Source organism: Panthera onca, chromosome E2 (assembly GCF_046562875.1).
Source record: "Panthera onca isolate mPanOnc1 chromosome E2, mPanOnc1 haplotype 2, whole genome shotgun sequence".
Lineage (NCBI taxonomy): Eukaryota > Metazoa > Chordata > Mammalia > Carnivora > Felidae > Panthera > Panthera onca.
The window spans coordinates 11,993,651-12,009,231 of NC_138353.1; the positions used below are offsets into that span (position 1 = coordinate 11,993,651).

Below are 15,581 nucleotides of genomic sequence, written 5' to 3' on the forward strand. Positions count from 1 at the left end.
CAGAAAAAAAAAAAAAAAGATCACTTGGATTTTGTCAAAACTTAAAACTTCTGCTGTCCTTGCCTTTCTACAGGGAATCAGCCCTTCAAACCGGAGCTTATATCCCAGTTGGAGAGAGAAGAAAAGCTGTTGATGATGGAGACAGAAACCCAGAGAGATGGGTGTTTAGGTAAGAGCCGCCCTGCAGTAACACAGCAGCTAGAGAGCCTCTCCTAAGACATGAGTCAGAACAGGTCAGGCCCTAAGGCGTCTGTCCCCTCAGCTTCCTCTGGCTTTTCACATATTTCCCTGTGTTTATTTCCGCTCACTCATTCTGTTCCGCACCGCCCCACTGCTGCCCAGGAGACCCGTCACGGTCACGCTTCTGCTTCAGCTCACTTGACTTGCTTTTCTCTTCGCCTTGAAGAATCTGAGGCAGGCTCCAGGCTTGGTTAATAGAGGCATGGTCCTCGCTGTCTTCAGTGCCCCCTTGAGACAGCTGGTAGGCGTAAAATAAATCCACACAATCGAGGGATACTCCAGAGCGTTGTTTGTTTTCTGATGAATGCCTGTCCTGATTCTAATCATTTAGGTGTCCTTGAGTATCTATAGACACGTAGCCATTATTCTTAGAAGATTGAGGCTAGCCAGTCAACCAAAGTCAGGATCAAAAGTGATCGATGCCAACATCACAGCTGATTCTTCCCACGCAGCGGTTTCAACTGAGACACTCTTGCACTTACTTCCTATTCAAATGCCCAGCTCTTTATCTTTCCGTTCTGTCCTCTCTTTTCGTCCTCTAGCATCTGAACAGTCTCTTGACCTAGCTACAGTTTTCTTAAAATTCTTTTTTTTTAAATTTTTTTAAACTGTATTTATTTTGAGAGAGAGAGAGTGTGTCAGCAGGGGAGAGGAGAGAGGGAATCCGAAGCAGGCTCCACACTGATACCGTGGACACGGGGCTCCATCCCACAAACTGTGAGATCATGGCCTTAGCCGGCTCAAGAGTTGGCCGCTTAACCAGCTGAGCCACCCAGGTGCCCCAGTTATCTTAAAATTCTTTTTTTTTTTTTAATTTTTTAAATGAATATTTATTTTTGTGAGAGAGAGACACACACACACAGAATCTGAAGCAGGCTCCAGGCTCTGAGCTGTCAGCACAGAGCCCATGTGGGGCTCGAACCCATGAACCGTGAGATCATAACCTGAGCCGAAGTTGGATGCTTAACCAACTAAGCCATCCAGACGCCCCTTAAAATTCGTATTCAGTTTGTTTAAACTTAAGCCCGCAAAACCATCAGTTCACCTATTTCTCCCACCCCTATCCCTGCCCTCTCAAAACCACCATCTCTTCTCTATATCTGCAAGCTTGGTGTTTTGTTGTTGTTGTTTTTAAAATTCTTCATATAAGAGAGATCCTATGGTGTTTGTCTTTCTCTGTCTGACTTACTTCACCCAGCATAATGCCTCAAGGTCCATCCATGTTGTCACAAATGGCAAGATGCTTTTCTTCTTTATGGCTGAATCATATTCCATTTTATTTTTTATATATTTTATTATGTAAATTTATTGCATATGTTATGTATTTATCTGGCACTGAACTGAGGAACTTGCCATGCCTATCCGTGGGTCTCAGACAGCTGTTCTCTCTGTTTCCTTTGATAACTTTAATTCTGTTATGGCTTCATTGGGATATCAAACGTCACTGTGTTAGTAATTACTGAAATTGTGACTTAACTTTATATGTCAACTTAACCTTAACTACACCTTAAGTTTTAACACAACCTTTCGTAAATATTTGGTGATGTCTTACATGTGCCAGACATGTTTATCCAGAATTACAATTCCTTGCCACAACTTACTTTTTAATAGAAAACTTACCACATTTGCCTGAACTAACTTCAGACATAAAGAAAATGTGGGTAAAATGGCACGTTGCTAATAAAAGAAGACAAATCCGTGTTTTAAGTTACACATATGCTTAGTAACTTTTGATCATTAATAGTGGTTCTGATATCAGATCTCACACTGTGATAGGCTGGCCAATTTTATGCTCTAATATAAAGGGTAGTCTTTGTTTTCTGCATCTCACCCCCTCTGCTCCCACTCTACATAACCTGTTCTTGTTTTCATACATTATATGTTTTATACATTATATATATAAGACACATCTTAACAAATTTAAAAAATAGAAATCATACAATTGTGCTCTCAGATCACAATTGAATTATACTAGAAATCAATAAACTAAGTAACTGGAAAATCCCGAAATGCATAGAGACTCAACAGCACACTTGTAAATAATACATGGGTCAAAGTAGAATCTCAAGAGAAATTTAAAAATGTTTTGAACTAACTGAAAATGAAAACACAGCTCATAAAAATTTGTAGGACGCAGTGGAAGCAGTACTAAGAGGGACACTTAAAGCCCTGAAGGCATATGTTGGAAGAGAAGATCTAAAATCAATTGTCTAAGGTCCTACTGTAGTAAACTAGAAAAAGGAGAGCAAATTAAATCCAAAGTAAGCAGAAGAGAAGAAATAATAAGAATTAGAGCAGAAATCAAGTAGAAAACAGGAAGCCAGTGGAGAAAAAAATGAAAACAAAGACTGGCTCTTTGAAAAATCATTAAAACCAGTAAGCTTCTAGCCAGGCAAACTAAGAAAAAAAGAGAGAGGATACAAATTACTAATATCAGACATGAAGGAGGGGACATCACCCAGGTCTTGTGGGCATTAAAAGAATAATAAAGGAATACTATGGACAAACTCTATGGAAATATGATAGCCTCGATGAAATGGACCAATTCTTTGAAAGACGTAATTTGCCAAAACTTACGCAAGAAGAAATAGACGATCTGAATAAGCCTATATCTGTTGAAGAAATGATAATTAAGAACCTTCCAAAAACAAAGAACTCATTTAATCGTGGGGTAAAGCAGTGGAGACAGACAAGAAATCCTCAAAGGTTAAATATACTCTGATAGAGCTAAGTCTCAGATGTGGTTAGGAGAGTAGCCAGCTTTGTAAATATTTGTAATCAAAACATTATTGTTACTTTATTCTCTCCTGCCTGCAAAATGCCTTGGTTTCTCTTACTATTTAAAAAGCTCAGTAAGAATGCAGGCTCATCTCAGCCTGGATTGCCTGAGTTGATATTCTTGACTAATTTATATTAAAGGAGAAGAGAAAAAGAAAATCTAAACTGAGATTTTTTTTCTTAATTCATTATAGCTAACTGTTTAAAGGGATTATTTGGTATTTACAACACATATAAAAATTTTTGTTATTGAATTGGTTCATAGAGGATGTTGGAATGATTGACTTTCTCAACCTCTAAAGCTAAAGGACTACTAAGAAGATGAAATAAATTCTCAGCTTTCTTCAAATGAGATTTTTTTTGAGAGAGACAGTGAGAGAGAGAGAGCGAGCTTGGGAGGGGTGGAGGGAGAGAGAGAATCTTAAGCAGGCTCCACAGCACAGAGCCTGATGCAGGGATCGATCCCACAATCCTGGGATCATAACCTGACTGGGATCATAACCTGAGCCAAAATCAAGAGTCAGATGCTCAACCTACTGAGCCACCCAGGTGCACCTTAAGACCTTTTAGTGTTTTTTTTGCAGTGCATATTTTCTCCATCAAATTCATTTATTCAGTTCGTTTATGAATTTGATTTAACACAATTTCTTATCAGCACCCTGCCATTGATACTAAGAGAGAACCTAAATGTTGAGAGAGGGAAAGGAAATGACAAGGTGTTTTGGTACACCCCACTGGCTAAAGGAAATTAAAGTTAATGTCATTAAATGTGTGATCTTTTCCATAGAGCCTGAAACTAAGTAAAATGACCTTTTTTCCCCTTCCTGTAACGCTTTCACATTGTGAAGCCACTGGTCAAGACGAAACTTTAATCTCTGAAATATTTGAGACAGTCATATCAAAAATTATGTACAAATTTCTGTTGAAAGAGCTACTTTGTAAAAAACTGGGTTTTGACCGGCAAGCCTCTTTTCATGTCCTCAAGCCACCATGTCAGTCCCAAAAGATATAAAGTATTTAAACTGTATCTTTATGGATATATACTGAGTGTTTTTGATGATACCAAGCAAAACTATAAGGATTATGATGAACTCCAGCTGGACACCAAACTTCTCACATATAAGCTATTAACTTTGTCTGCCTCCTGTAGGATGTCCCTTCGTTTCATGTTTAAGTGATAAAATATTAGTGTAATAACTGGAAACTTTGCTTTTGAGAAGCCAGAGACATCACTAAGCGTTTGGCTTTTTTTGAAGTATTGAGAGGCGTTATGTATGGATGTGCCATAAAGTGTTACCCTGCAGTTACCGCAGTGTCCCACAGTCTAGTGCCACCCTAGTCATCAGTGTGGCATTTTGTTTCTTTTCTTTTCTGATCTTTTATTTTCTCTTCTATTCTCTTCTTTCTTTTCTTTTTTTTTTAAAGTTGGGGATAGTAGACAAAGCGGGTGGGGGGCTGAGTTAAATGGGTGATGGGCATTAAGCAGGGCACTTTTTGGGATGAGCCCTAGGTTGTCATACGTAAGAGATGAATCACTGGGTTCTGCTCCTAAAGCCAAGACTACACGCTATGTTAACTAATTTGAATTTAAATTAAAAAAATATATTTATGGAAGAAAATTAACCTTAATAAAACATTTTCAGTAAAATAAAAATTTTAATTGGAAAAAAAATAAAATGCAAAACTAAAAAAAAATAAAGTTGGAGATAGTATGGGTTTACTGGTAAGATTTTATACAAGAAGAAATACACTGTTTTGAGTTAGTTTAAAAGTTAAAAAGACTCAATCCAGAAGAGATTCCTGCGACCTTTGCTTTTCTCATCAGCCGGTGCTACCCTAAGGGTAGCCCTGCCTCTCATACAGCTTTTCAGCCTTGTGGCAAAATTGCCATCACCACCTTCCCATGAAAAACAACACATCTTCATGCCCTCTTAGTTCTGTTTTACTGCTTTCTTTTCTGGATGCTATAGAGAATTAATGTGCTGCCGGGTGTTAGGAAGGTACATGTTATGATGTCAGCCCTGCTGAATCCGGTGTCAGTAGGGAGGTACTCTTGGATTTGAGGATCCGCTGTCTGCTAGGAAGCTGAGTGTTAATAACTAAGCGACAAACCATTTATACTCAAATGTGCCTGTCTTCAACTCTTCTGGTGCTTCAAATTTTCTGAACATTAAAGTATTTTTCCACTAAAAGGACACAAGCCAAAGTCAGTGTTCATTGAGCTTTTGGTTTTTGGTGATTTGCCTCAAAGTACACCTCCAGGTGCCAGGGAACTTGGCTGTGCTCGCCTCCCTCAACCTCCTTTTTTTCCCCTGATGTCTTTGGAGTTGAATTCTGTCACAGTGTTTCACATTCTGACCTATACGATGGCCCTTGCTGATTGTGAAATATCTTTTGAAAAGAGGTGAAAGTGATATGGCTTACAGTGACTTAGAAGAATTTATTATTCTCATGAAGATAAAGAGTTTATAGGGGCCATATGATGCCTCATGCATAAAGGTCTGTGTTTACCTTTGCACGGTATTTAACACTGTCTCCTGACACACGTACAGACGAAAACATTGCCATACCCACATGCCAGAGAGAAAAAAAGGTTTTTGTCCACTGGAGTCTCCATTCTTCCCAATTTGAGAATTCCCCCTTCTTGGGATCTCCAGGCAATCCATGATAAACCCATAAATAATATGTATATGGTTTTACTAGACCTCTTGAACAGGGCCACCGTGTTTGATATTTCCAGGTTGCGTTGCAAATCCCTGATTTTGAGGCATACAGATAGCTTGAATTATGTGGACCTTACTTATATTCCTGATACAGCTGAAGAAGAACCAGAGCCATTTTCTAAGTATTCTTAGACATAGTAACATGAATTTTCCTGTAATTTCATGTCGTGATCTAAGTGCAAAATCTTAAAGTCTCTGAATAAAAACTTCCACTTCTGCACATATCTAAATTCTCTTTGTCATTATAGGAGCCAAGAGTCAACATAATATGGAGAGTAGTCAAGCAGTGGGATTAGGCTACATTTCCCCCAAAGAGCCTTCTTCCCGGAAGACCTGGCAACAAAGTACAGGCGGGTTAACCAGGTGTCAAGATGCCATGAAAAATTTTCAAAGGAATATTTCTCAGTTGCAAAACCGAGGTGATTTCCCCTGCCAGGTTTGGGCAGGAGTGCCAGTTCATGTTCCCGAAGATGAGAACTATATATTGACTCATATAGAGGATGTTTCCAGTTGCGTAAAAAGTCAAGAATTTCCATCTTGGAGAGCCCAGCATTCTTGGAGGAAAATGTATCTGGCAGAGTCACATAATTATCAGTGTAGGTGTCAGCAAATTTTGATGAAAAATAATTTCCGTAAGTGTGACAGCACCAGTTGGATCACGCCACACAATGATAATCTGGGAGTACACAGATCAGAAAGAGTTTACAGCTGCCATGACTGTGGAGAAAACCTCATGAAGGTTTCACTGCTTAATCAAGACTTAATCAAAATGGGGCAAAAGCCCTACTCCTGTAATGAGTACAGAAAAGCCTTCAGTGACGACTCCAACTCTGAAGTTTATCAGCAGTTACACTTAGAAGGGAAAACCCATACCTACAGTCCATGTGGAAAGGGCTGTAGTTATAGTTCAGTTCTTCATATTCATCCAATTGTTCATAGAAGAGATGATTGTGTTTTTGAGAGTTCACCTCTGCAATCCCATCAGAGAATACATACAGAAGAGAAGCCATATAAATGTGGATATGGTGAGAACTTCAGTCAGCCCTCCTCTCTCAACACTTGTGGACTTATTCACCCGGGACAGACGTCCTATAGATGCAATATTTATGAGAAAGCCTTCAATCATAGCTTAGACCTTAATAGTATTTTTAGGATCCATACTAAGGAGAAACCCCATGAATATGAGGAGAATGGGGGTGTCTTTAATCAGAGTTCTTGTCTCCAAGTCTACCAGAAAATCCACACTGGAGAGAAACTATACACAGATGTAGAATATGAGAAGGGTTTTCTTTGTAGCTCAAATCTTAACATTCAGCATAGAGTTCACATGGAAGAGATTCCTTATGGTTCTGAGGAATGTGGTAATAACTTCAGTCTGGACTCACATTTGCAGGACCTTCAGATAGTCCATACTAGGGAACAACCATATAAACATTATGCATGTGGTAACAGCTTCAGCCAAAATTCGTATCTTCAAGGTCATCAGAAAATTCACATCGGAGAGAAAGCTTACAAGGACTGTGGGAATGGCTTCAGTTGGAGTTCAAAACTTAAAGATCATCAGAGAGTCCACACTGGAGAGAAACCGTACAAATGCAATGCATGCGGTAAAGGCTTCAGTCATAGATCAGTTCTTAATGTTCACCAGAGAGTCCACACAGGAGAGAAACCTTATAAATGTGAGGAGTGTGATAAGGGATTCAGTCGGAGTTCATACCTTCAAGCCCATCAGAGAGTCCACACTGGAGAAAAACCATACAAATGTGAAGAGTGTGGGAAGGGCTTCAGTCGCAATTCATACCTTCAAGGCCACCAGAGAGTTCACACTGGAGAAAAACCATACAAGTGCGAGGAGTGTGGGAAGGGCTTCAGTCGGAGTTCACACCTGCAAGGCCACCAGAGAGTTCACACTGGAGAAAAACCATTCAAATGTGAGGAGTGTGGGAAGGGATTCAGTTGGAGCTTTAATCTTCAAATTCATCAGAGGGTTCATACAGGAGAGAAACCCTATAAATGTGGAGAATGTGGTAAGGGCTTCAGTAAGGCCTCAACCCTCCTGGCCCACCAGAGAGTCCACACAGGAGAGAAGCCATACCAATGTGATGAGTGTGGTAAGAGCTTCAGTCAGAGATCTTATCTTCAAAGCCATCAGAGTGTCCACACTGGAGAGAGACCATATATATGTGAGGTATGTGGGAAGGGCTTCAGTCAGAGAGCATATCTTCAAGGTCATCAAAGAGTCCACACTAGAGTGAAACCGTATAAATGTGAGATGTGTGGGAAGGGTTTTAGTCAGAGTTCACGTCTTGAAGCGCATCGGAGGGTCCACACGGGAGGGAAACCATACAAATGTGAGGTATGCACAAAGGGCTTCAGTGAGAGTTCACGTCTTCAAGCGCATCAGAGGGTCCACACAGAAGGGAGGCCCTATAAATGTGAACAGTGTGGTAAAGGTTTCAGTGGGTTTTCAAGTCTTCAAGCTCATCACAGAGTCCACACTGGGGAAAAACCATACAAATGTGAGGTGTGTGGAAAGGGCTTCAGTCAGAGATCAAACCTTCAGGCTCATCAGAGAGTCCACACAGGAGAGAAACCATACAAATGTGATGCGTGTGGTAAGGGTTTCCGTTGGAGCTCAGGTCTACTTATTCATCAGAGAGTCCATAGTGGTGACAAATTCTATAAAAGTGAAGAGTATGGTAAGGATTATCCTTCATCAGAGAATCCATACAGAAGTGAAGATCTATAAAACCGTTATATTTGTTTTGAAGTCCTCAAATGGGAACTGAAATTTTCCACTCCCTAGAGTTCTTATAGTAGACAAAATTCCTTTCATGAAAATAATGTTTCTGCCCAGCCTCAACGTTCACGATAGTCAGGAGACCACACTATGGAGACATCTAACAAGAGAGTCTCCGTAAGGGGTTTTCTCACAATTTTAAGATTCATTGCACGTGACTTTAACTATCATTGTACTAGGGCTTATAAAAGACCAGAGGAACGAAAGTACAGTGAAGAGCGTGCCTAAATCTATGTTTACTCTAATGTAAGCTTAATGAGAAAAGGGGCTTCACTCATTTACTGAGTTTTTAAAACCATGACATTGCATAACTCAGTGTAGGTGCTCAGTACTTTTTACTAAATGACTAAAAATGTATAAAAGTATCATGTTTGAAAATTTTATTAAGCTTATTTACCCCAAAAAGATCATTTAAAAATGTATTTGGAGGAGGAATCCTGCAAGTAACCTTAACATAAGCACTTCAAGTGGGAAAATATTTGAAATGTAGAATATCAAGCAATATTGTCATCTGCAATTACACGAATTGGGTTGTAACCCTGTTGGGATTGGTTCCCATCCTTTGTCTTGTCTTAAACAGGGATGAGCTGAATTCTTATCATTTGGTCTCTTTCTATACAGTATTCCATCAGTTTAAGTTTAGCGCTGTGTGTGTGTGTGTGTGTGTGTGTGTACCCATATGTGCACTTTAAATGACAGTACAAATTGATAAACAATGTTTCTGGTTGCACTGCATTTTACATAATTGACTTTTTACTCCTGCCGTGTGTGTTAAGGCAGAGTTTTCCTGTAATATTTGCAAAGTGTCAGAAATGGTTGCTAATGAAAAGTACTTTCTTAATAAATGTCAAAATTACAATACTTCGCTTTTTTAGTCTTCACGTTTCTGTCAAAGTTCTTTTGATTTGATTTTTGTTTTTAGTCAAAATTTTTATTGGAAACTTTTTTTTTTTTAATTTAAATTCATCTTAGTTAACATACAGTGTAGTCTTGGCTTCAGGAGTAGAACCCAGTGATTCATCTCTTACATATGACACTGGTCTGACTGATTTCCACCTGGAAACTTAGAATAATAATTTATGATAAGGCCATCTTAATAATATAAAGGGATTTGTACAATGAGGGTAATTTTTTAAACTAGAAATAAATAGATAAATTTCTCCAAGTTCCTATAAAAATGGAATTATAGAAAGTAAGGAATCAATCCATAATGATAGGAAAGAATTATACATATTGTGTCAGTGAAAATGTGGATTGTACCTTCAAAATATCCAGTTAAGTTAAGTCTGCATACATATATGTTCAAATACGTGTTTCATAGATAATGTGTGAAAGATTACTCACCATCATATATGCAACAGTTTTCTCTGACAAGCAAAATTTTGGCGTAGTCTTTTTTTTTTTTTTTTTTTGGTACTTCATTTAAAATTTTTTTTCAATTAACATGTACCAATTTTACCAAAGTAATAAACTACTGAGTTATCATCCTTTATATTTAAGAATCCATAATGTGATTGCTTTATTTCACTAGACAGCATTATGGCCAAAACTAAAGAATAAAATCCGTGAGGTTAATTTTCAAAATTCTCTAGGTTTCTAAGGATACAGGTAAATTAGGTGTCAGCAACTTTTTCTTACTGTGAAATTTCTTTAGGTCTCAGAGGCCATGCAGCCTAGAATGCTCTAGTACAATTCACTACTATTATAAACTGGTGCATCATAATTTTTCTCAGATTTCTCCCGTTGGATGAATGGGGCGACCAGAGCATGCCCTTACCCTGGCTTTCAAGGTGCTAAGTCAAGTTGCACAGTGTCAGACATTGGGGCTTCTAATGCATTTCTTTACTGTCATCACTTCCAAGGGAAAATCATGAACGCTCATGGTGGTTTTATCATTTAGGAAGCTTTTAGCTGTAAGTAACAAGAAATGTAACTTAGAGTTGCTTAGACCAAAAATATTTCTCAGCTCATATAAATAAAAAGATGCAGGCAGGGTAAGATGTGGGTCTGGGCTTTGTATTGCTTTTGTTTAACTCTCCCACCTCTGTCCTTTTATGTGAACTCTTGTCTTTAGATTGCTCACAAGATGGCAGTATCACCTGCTTTTTTTTTTTTTTTTTTTTTTTTTTTTTTTTTTTTTTTTGCTCACAGGTGAGGGAAGAGAGCTTCTGTCTCATTTTTAGTGTTATGTAGTCCTAGTTCCCCCAAATACATAAGATCTCTGTCCTCTCCAACCCCCACTCAAGACTGACGCTAAACCAAGACAATAAAGAATATCCTTTTTTCCCATAAATAGGCTAGCTTGTTCCTAGAGGCAAGCAGTAGCAGGCTACATTGGAAAAACAGCAAAAATATGGACCGAGAATGCTGTGGCACAGGTATGCAGAGATGGCCAAAAGCTGAGGGTGAAGAAGGAACATTGAGAAAAACCCTCCAACACTCCAGCCCCTACCCGAAGCGCCAGTAATATTAGAAAAATTTGAAGTGGTATACTAAAGATAACTATTTCAACAACAGAATCTAATTCCACCTTAACTCCTGGCCAGATTGGTTCACCCTAACACTTTAGCAGAATAGCTGTGCCCAGTTCCAGACAAAAATAACATTTACTTCAGTTTCTACCATTTGACACACGTTATTTGGCATTCAGTCAAAAAATTACATGATTACAAGAACAAACAACCCTCTCTGCCAAGTAGCAGCAGACCAATTAATAAAACCACACAGTGAGATGCCCATATTTTGGAATATCAGAAAGTTTTACATAACTGATCGATGTGTTGAGTGCTTTTGTGAAAAGGGCAGACAATATACATGAACAGATGGGGGAACTTGAGTGGAAATTAATAAAGAGTGAAATAGGAAGTGCTAGACAAGAAAAATTTTATCATAAAGGATGCTTTGAAGGACTCATGAGTAGGCTCAACAAAACTGAGGAAAGTGTCAGAGAACTTGAATATAGGTCAATTGAAATCATTCAAACTAAAACAGAGTAAAGGACACAGAGCATCAAAGAACTGCGGGGAAACTTCTTATGGTCTAATATATGTATAATTGGAAATCTAGGAAGAGAAGAAAGCAAGAATGAGAAGAGAAATATTTGCAGAGATAATGGCTGAGAATTTTCCATAAATAGTAGAAGACCAATTCTAGATCCAAGAACCTCAGAGTGCTCAAGCAGGATATAAAAACAAACAAACAAACAAAAAAATGAGACCTATCCTTGCCAAACAGCTGAAAATGAACAAGGCAGAGGAAATATTGATGGTGGACAGAGAAAAAGGACACATTACGTACAAGGAACAGAGATGAGAAAAAACAGACTTCTCATCATTCAAGCCAGAAGTCAGTGGAGTGATATCTTTAAAATCCTGAAACAAAATGCTGTTAATCAAAAATTCCAAGCCCAATGAAAAAAAGTCTTTTTAAAAAGTATGCAAAATGAAGATTTTTCAGATGAATAAAAGCTAACAATTCACCACCAGTAGATCTGCACTACAAGAAATATTAAAGGAATTTCTACAGGCAGAGAGAATATTATACCAGAGATAAATTTGGATTGAAAGAGAGAATGAGAAAGAAAGAGAAAGAAAGAAATATAATTTTTCTTATTTTTAATAACTCAAAAATATTCACCAAAGCAAAAAGTGAGCAAGGTTTTGTGAGTTTATAGCACATGTAAAAAGTAAAATATAACAATACCTTAAATCAGGGGAAAAAGAAATTGGAAGTATGCTGTTCTACACTACATGGATTGGCATAAAAATATTATAAGATAGGCTGTGAAAAATTATAGGTGCATATTATAAGCCCCAAAACAACCATTTAAAAAAATTTAGGGGTGCCTGGGTGGCTCAGTCATTGGGTATCTGACTTCAACTTGGGTCATGATCTCATGGTTCGTGAGTTCGAGGCCCGCGTCAGGCTCTGTGCTGACAGCTCAGAGCCTGGAGCCTGCTTTAGATTCTGTGTCCCCTTCTCTCTCTGCTCCACCCCTGCTTGTGCTCTGTTTCTCTCTGTCTTTCAAAAATGAATAAACATAAAAAAATTTTTTTAATTGAAGTGATATATAACTAATAAGCCAGTAGTAGAGACAAAATGGAATTATAAAAAATAATCCAAAAGCAGACAGGAAAACTGAACAAATAGCACATGGTGGAAATAGTAAATATTAGCATGATAATAGCTTCAAATCCAGTGATATCTATAATTACATTAAATGTTCTAAACACACCACTTAAAGATCGTCAGATTGGATAAAAAAAGCAAAACCCAACTATATACTATATGCCTTCTAAAGAAACCCTTTTTAAGTATAAAGAGATAAGTAGGCTAAAAGACTAAGAAAAAAAACTAATCAAAAGAAAGTTGGACTACCTATATTCATATTAAAAAATTCATACAAGGAGTATTACCAAAGGAACGTCAGGTGACATACAACTCTAAATGTGTATGCACCTAGCAACAGAGCTTCAAAATTCATGAAGCAAAAACTGATAGGATACCATAAGTATCTTTGGAGAACTCAGTATATTTCTCTTAGTAATTGACAAAGCAAGATGACAGAAAATCAGTAAGGATATAGAAGACTTGAACAACACTACCACCCAACGTGGTTTATTTGCCACTTAGAGAACATCTCAGTGGTTGAATAAACATTACTTTCGAGTGCATTTAGAATATTCACCAAGACAAATCATATTCTGGGCCATAAAGCAAACCATACCAAATTTAAAAGAAGTAAAATCATGCAAAATATGTTCTCTAATCCAAATGGAATTAAATTGTATCAAGCAAGTGATACCTGTTGTGAACGACAAGGAGCAGCAGTTCCAGACTGTCAACCCACTGCATGGCTTGCAAATGTTGAGGTCCCTGGAAATATTGGGAACAACTTCATGAGAACATTACAAACACCTTTATGTCTATACAACTGACAATTTTAACAAAGTGTACAAATTCCTTGAAAGACACAAATTACCAAAGCATACAAGAATTGACAGCCTGGAGAGTCATATCTCCTAAACAAGGTAAATTTATAGAAAAAACCTTCTAGCAAAGTAAACCTAGGTGCAAATGGCTTTACTGGCAAGTTCTAGCTAAATATCTCAGGAAAAAGTGATTCTAATTCTAACCAAAATCTTAAAAAAAAAAAAAAAATAGACATGGAACCTTTCTAAGTCATTTTATGAAGTCACTATTCCTGATAACAAAATCCAATAATGACATTTTAAGAACAGAAAACTGACTAATACCCTTCATGAACATACACTTGAAAATCCCCAACAAAATATCATATTCAGCAATTTCTAAAAAGGATAATAAATCATAAAGTGGTATAGACTTAAAATGTAGATTTTTAAAAAATAAATTTAGCATTTATTTATTTTTGAGAGACAGAGCATGAGCGGGAGAGGGGCAGATAGAGGAGAAGACACAGACTCTGAAGCAGAATCCAGGCTGAGTTGTCAGCATAGAGCCTGACATGGGGCTCAAACCCACAAACCGTGAGATCATTACCTGGGCTGAAGTCAGATGCTTAACTGGCTGAGTCACCCCGGCATCCCTGAAAATGTAGATTGTTTCAATATACAAAAGTCAAGCTGTCTAATTCAGTTAAATGCAGAAGAACTTTATAAAATTGAACATCAATTCATGACTTAAAAAAAATACCCAAAATCTAGGAATTAAAGGGAAACTACCTCAAGCTGATATAAGACATAGGCAAAAATATTGATAACATCTTTTTAGTGGTGACAGATTGAATGCTCTTTTAAAGTTGTATTTTAATTCCAGTTAACACAAAAAATAAATAAGATACAAACTGCTAGAAGGGTGGGGGCAGGGAAAAAGATTGGATGCTTTCACCCAAAAGTTTGGGAACAAGGCAAGGACTTCTACTCTCCCCGCCCCATGTCAACATTTATATGGGAGGTAAGTAGCCAGTGCACCAAGGTGAGAAAAAAAAAAAAAAAAAGACAGGAAAGGAATAAATAAAACTCTAATTGCAGAAGACAAGATTATGCAGAAAATCTCAAGGAATCAACAAAAGAACAAGTAGAACCAATGAATATAGCAAAACCACAGGATACAAGACTATACAAAAAAAAAATCACTGTACAGTAAAACCTTTGGGAGCACAATCCATTCTGGAAGCATGCTTGTAATCCAAAGTGCGTGCATATCAAAGCAAATTTCCCCATAAGAAATAATGGAAACTCAGATGGTTTGTTCCACAACCCAAAAATGTTCATATAAAAATGATTACAATACTGTAATATAATACAAAATAATAAAGAAAATACAAAATATAAAGAAAAATAAATTAGCCTACACTTACCTTTGAAAACCTTCGTGGCTATTTGAGGGAGACAAGAGAGAGGAGGGTTATTGTGTAGGACAACTTTCACTATCACTAATGGAATCGCTGCTATCCATTGGCTCAATGGAATCTTCTTCTGCATGGGAGCCATTGTATATGCTCACACAGATGCTGACTACGGTACAGTATTAATAAACTCTTGTCGTATACTGTATTTAATGTAACTGGCAAGAAGGCAGCAGAGGAAAGGGTCTATATCTGCAGGCAGCCTGACCCAGAATGAAGCAAAGCATTCCTAAGCTTACCCTTGTATGGAAAAGCCAAGGACTGTCCATAGGTGCTTTGAAGTGACAAAAAATACACTAGTACCAGTTGTGGGCACCTTCCAACATTCTGAAAAATCACTGATTTCTGCCAAATACTACCGCCTGAGACCGAGCATGGGAGATGATCACCCACAATCCTACAGCAGGAGAGAGAGGGGAACCATTGGCTCAGTTGTGATCATGTGACAACAGGCATCACATACAACTCGTAAGACATCACTTGTTTATCAAGCTAAAATTTATTAGAAATGTTTGCTCGTCTTGTGGAAAACTTGCAGAACAATTTACTCACAGTCCAAAGTTTTACTATACTTGTTCCAAACTATCGGAAATTGAAATTAAGAAAGAAAAAAGCAGTACAATTTACAATAGCACCGAGTATATAATGTACG

General features: G+C 37.7%; 1 protein-coding gene across 1 annotated transcript in view; it reads left to right on the top strand.

The window, feature by feature from the left end:
* Positions 1 to 9,402, top strand: part of ZNF112 (zinc finger protein 112) — a 38,264-nt gene extending 28,862 nt beyond the window's left edge. Inside the window, exons 4-5 of the mRNA XM_078438332.2 lie at positions 74 to 169; positions 5,990 to 9,402. Coding sequence (XP_078294458.2) covers positions 74 to 169; positions 5,990 to 8,490 — 2,597 coding nt within the window. The 3' untranslated portion in view covers positions 8,491 to 9,402. The remainder of the gene's footprint in view (positions 1 to 73; positions 170 to 5,989) is intronic.
* The last annotated feature ends 6,179 nt before the right edge of the window (positions 9,403 to 15,581 follow it).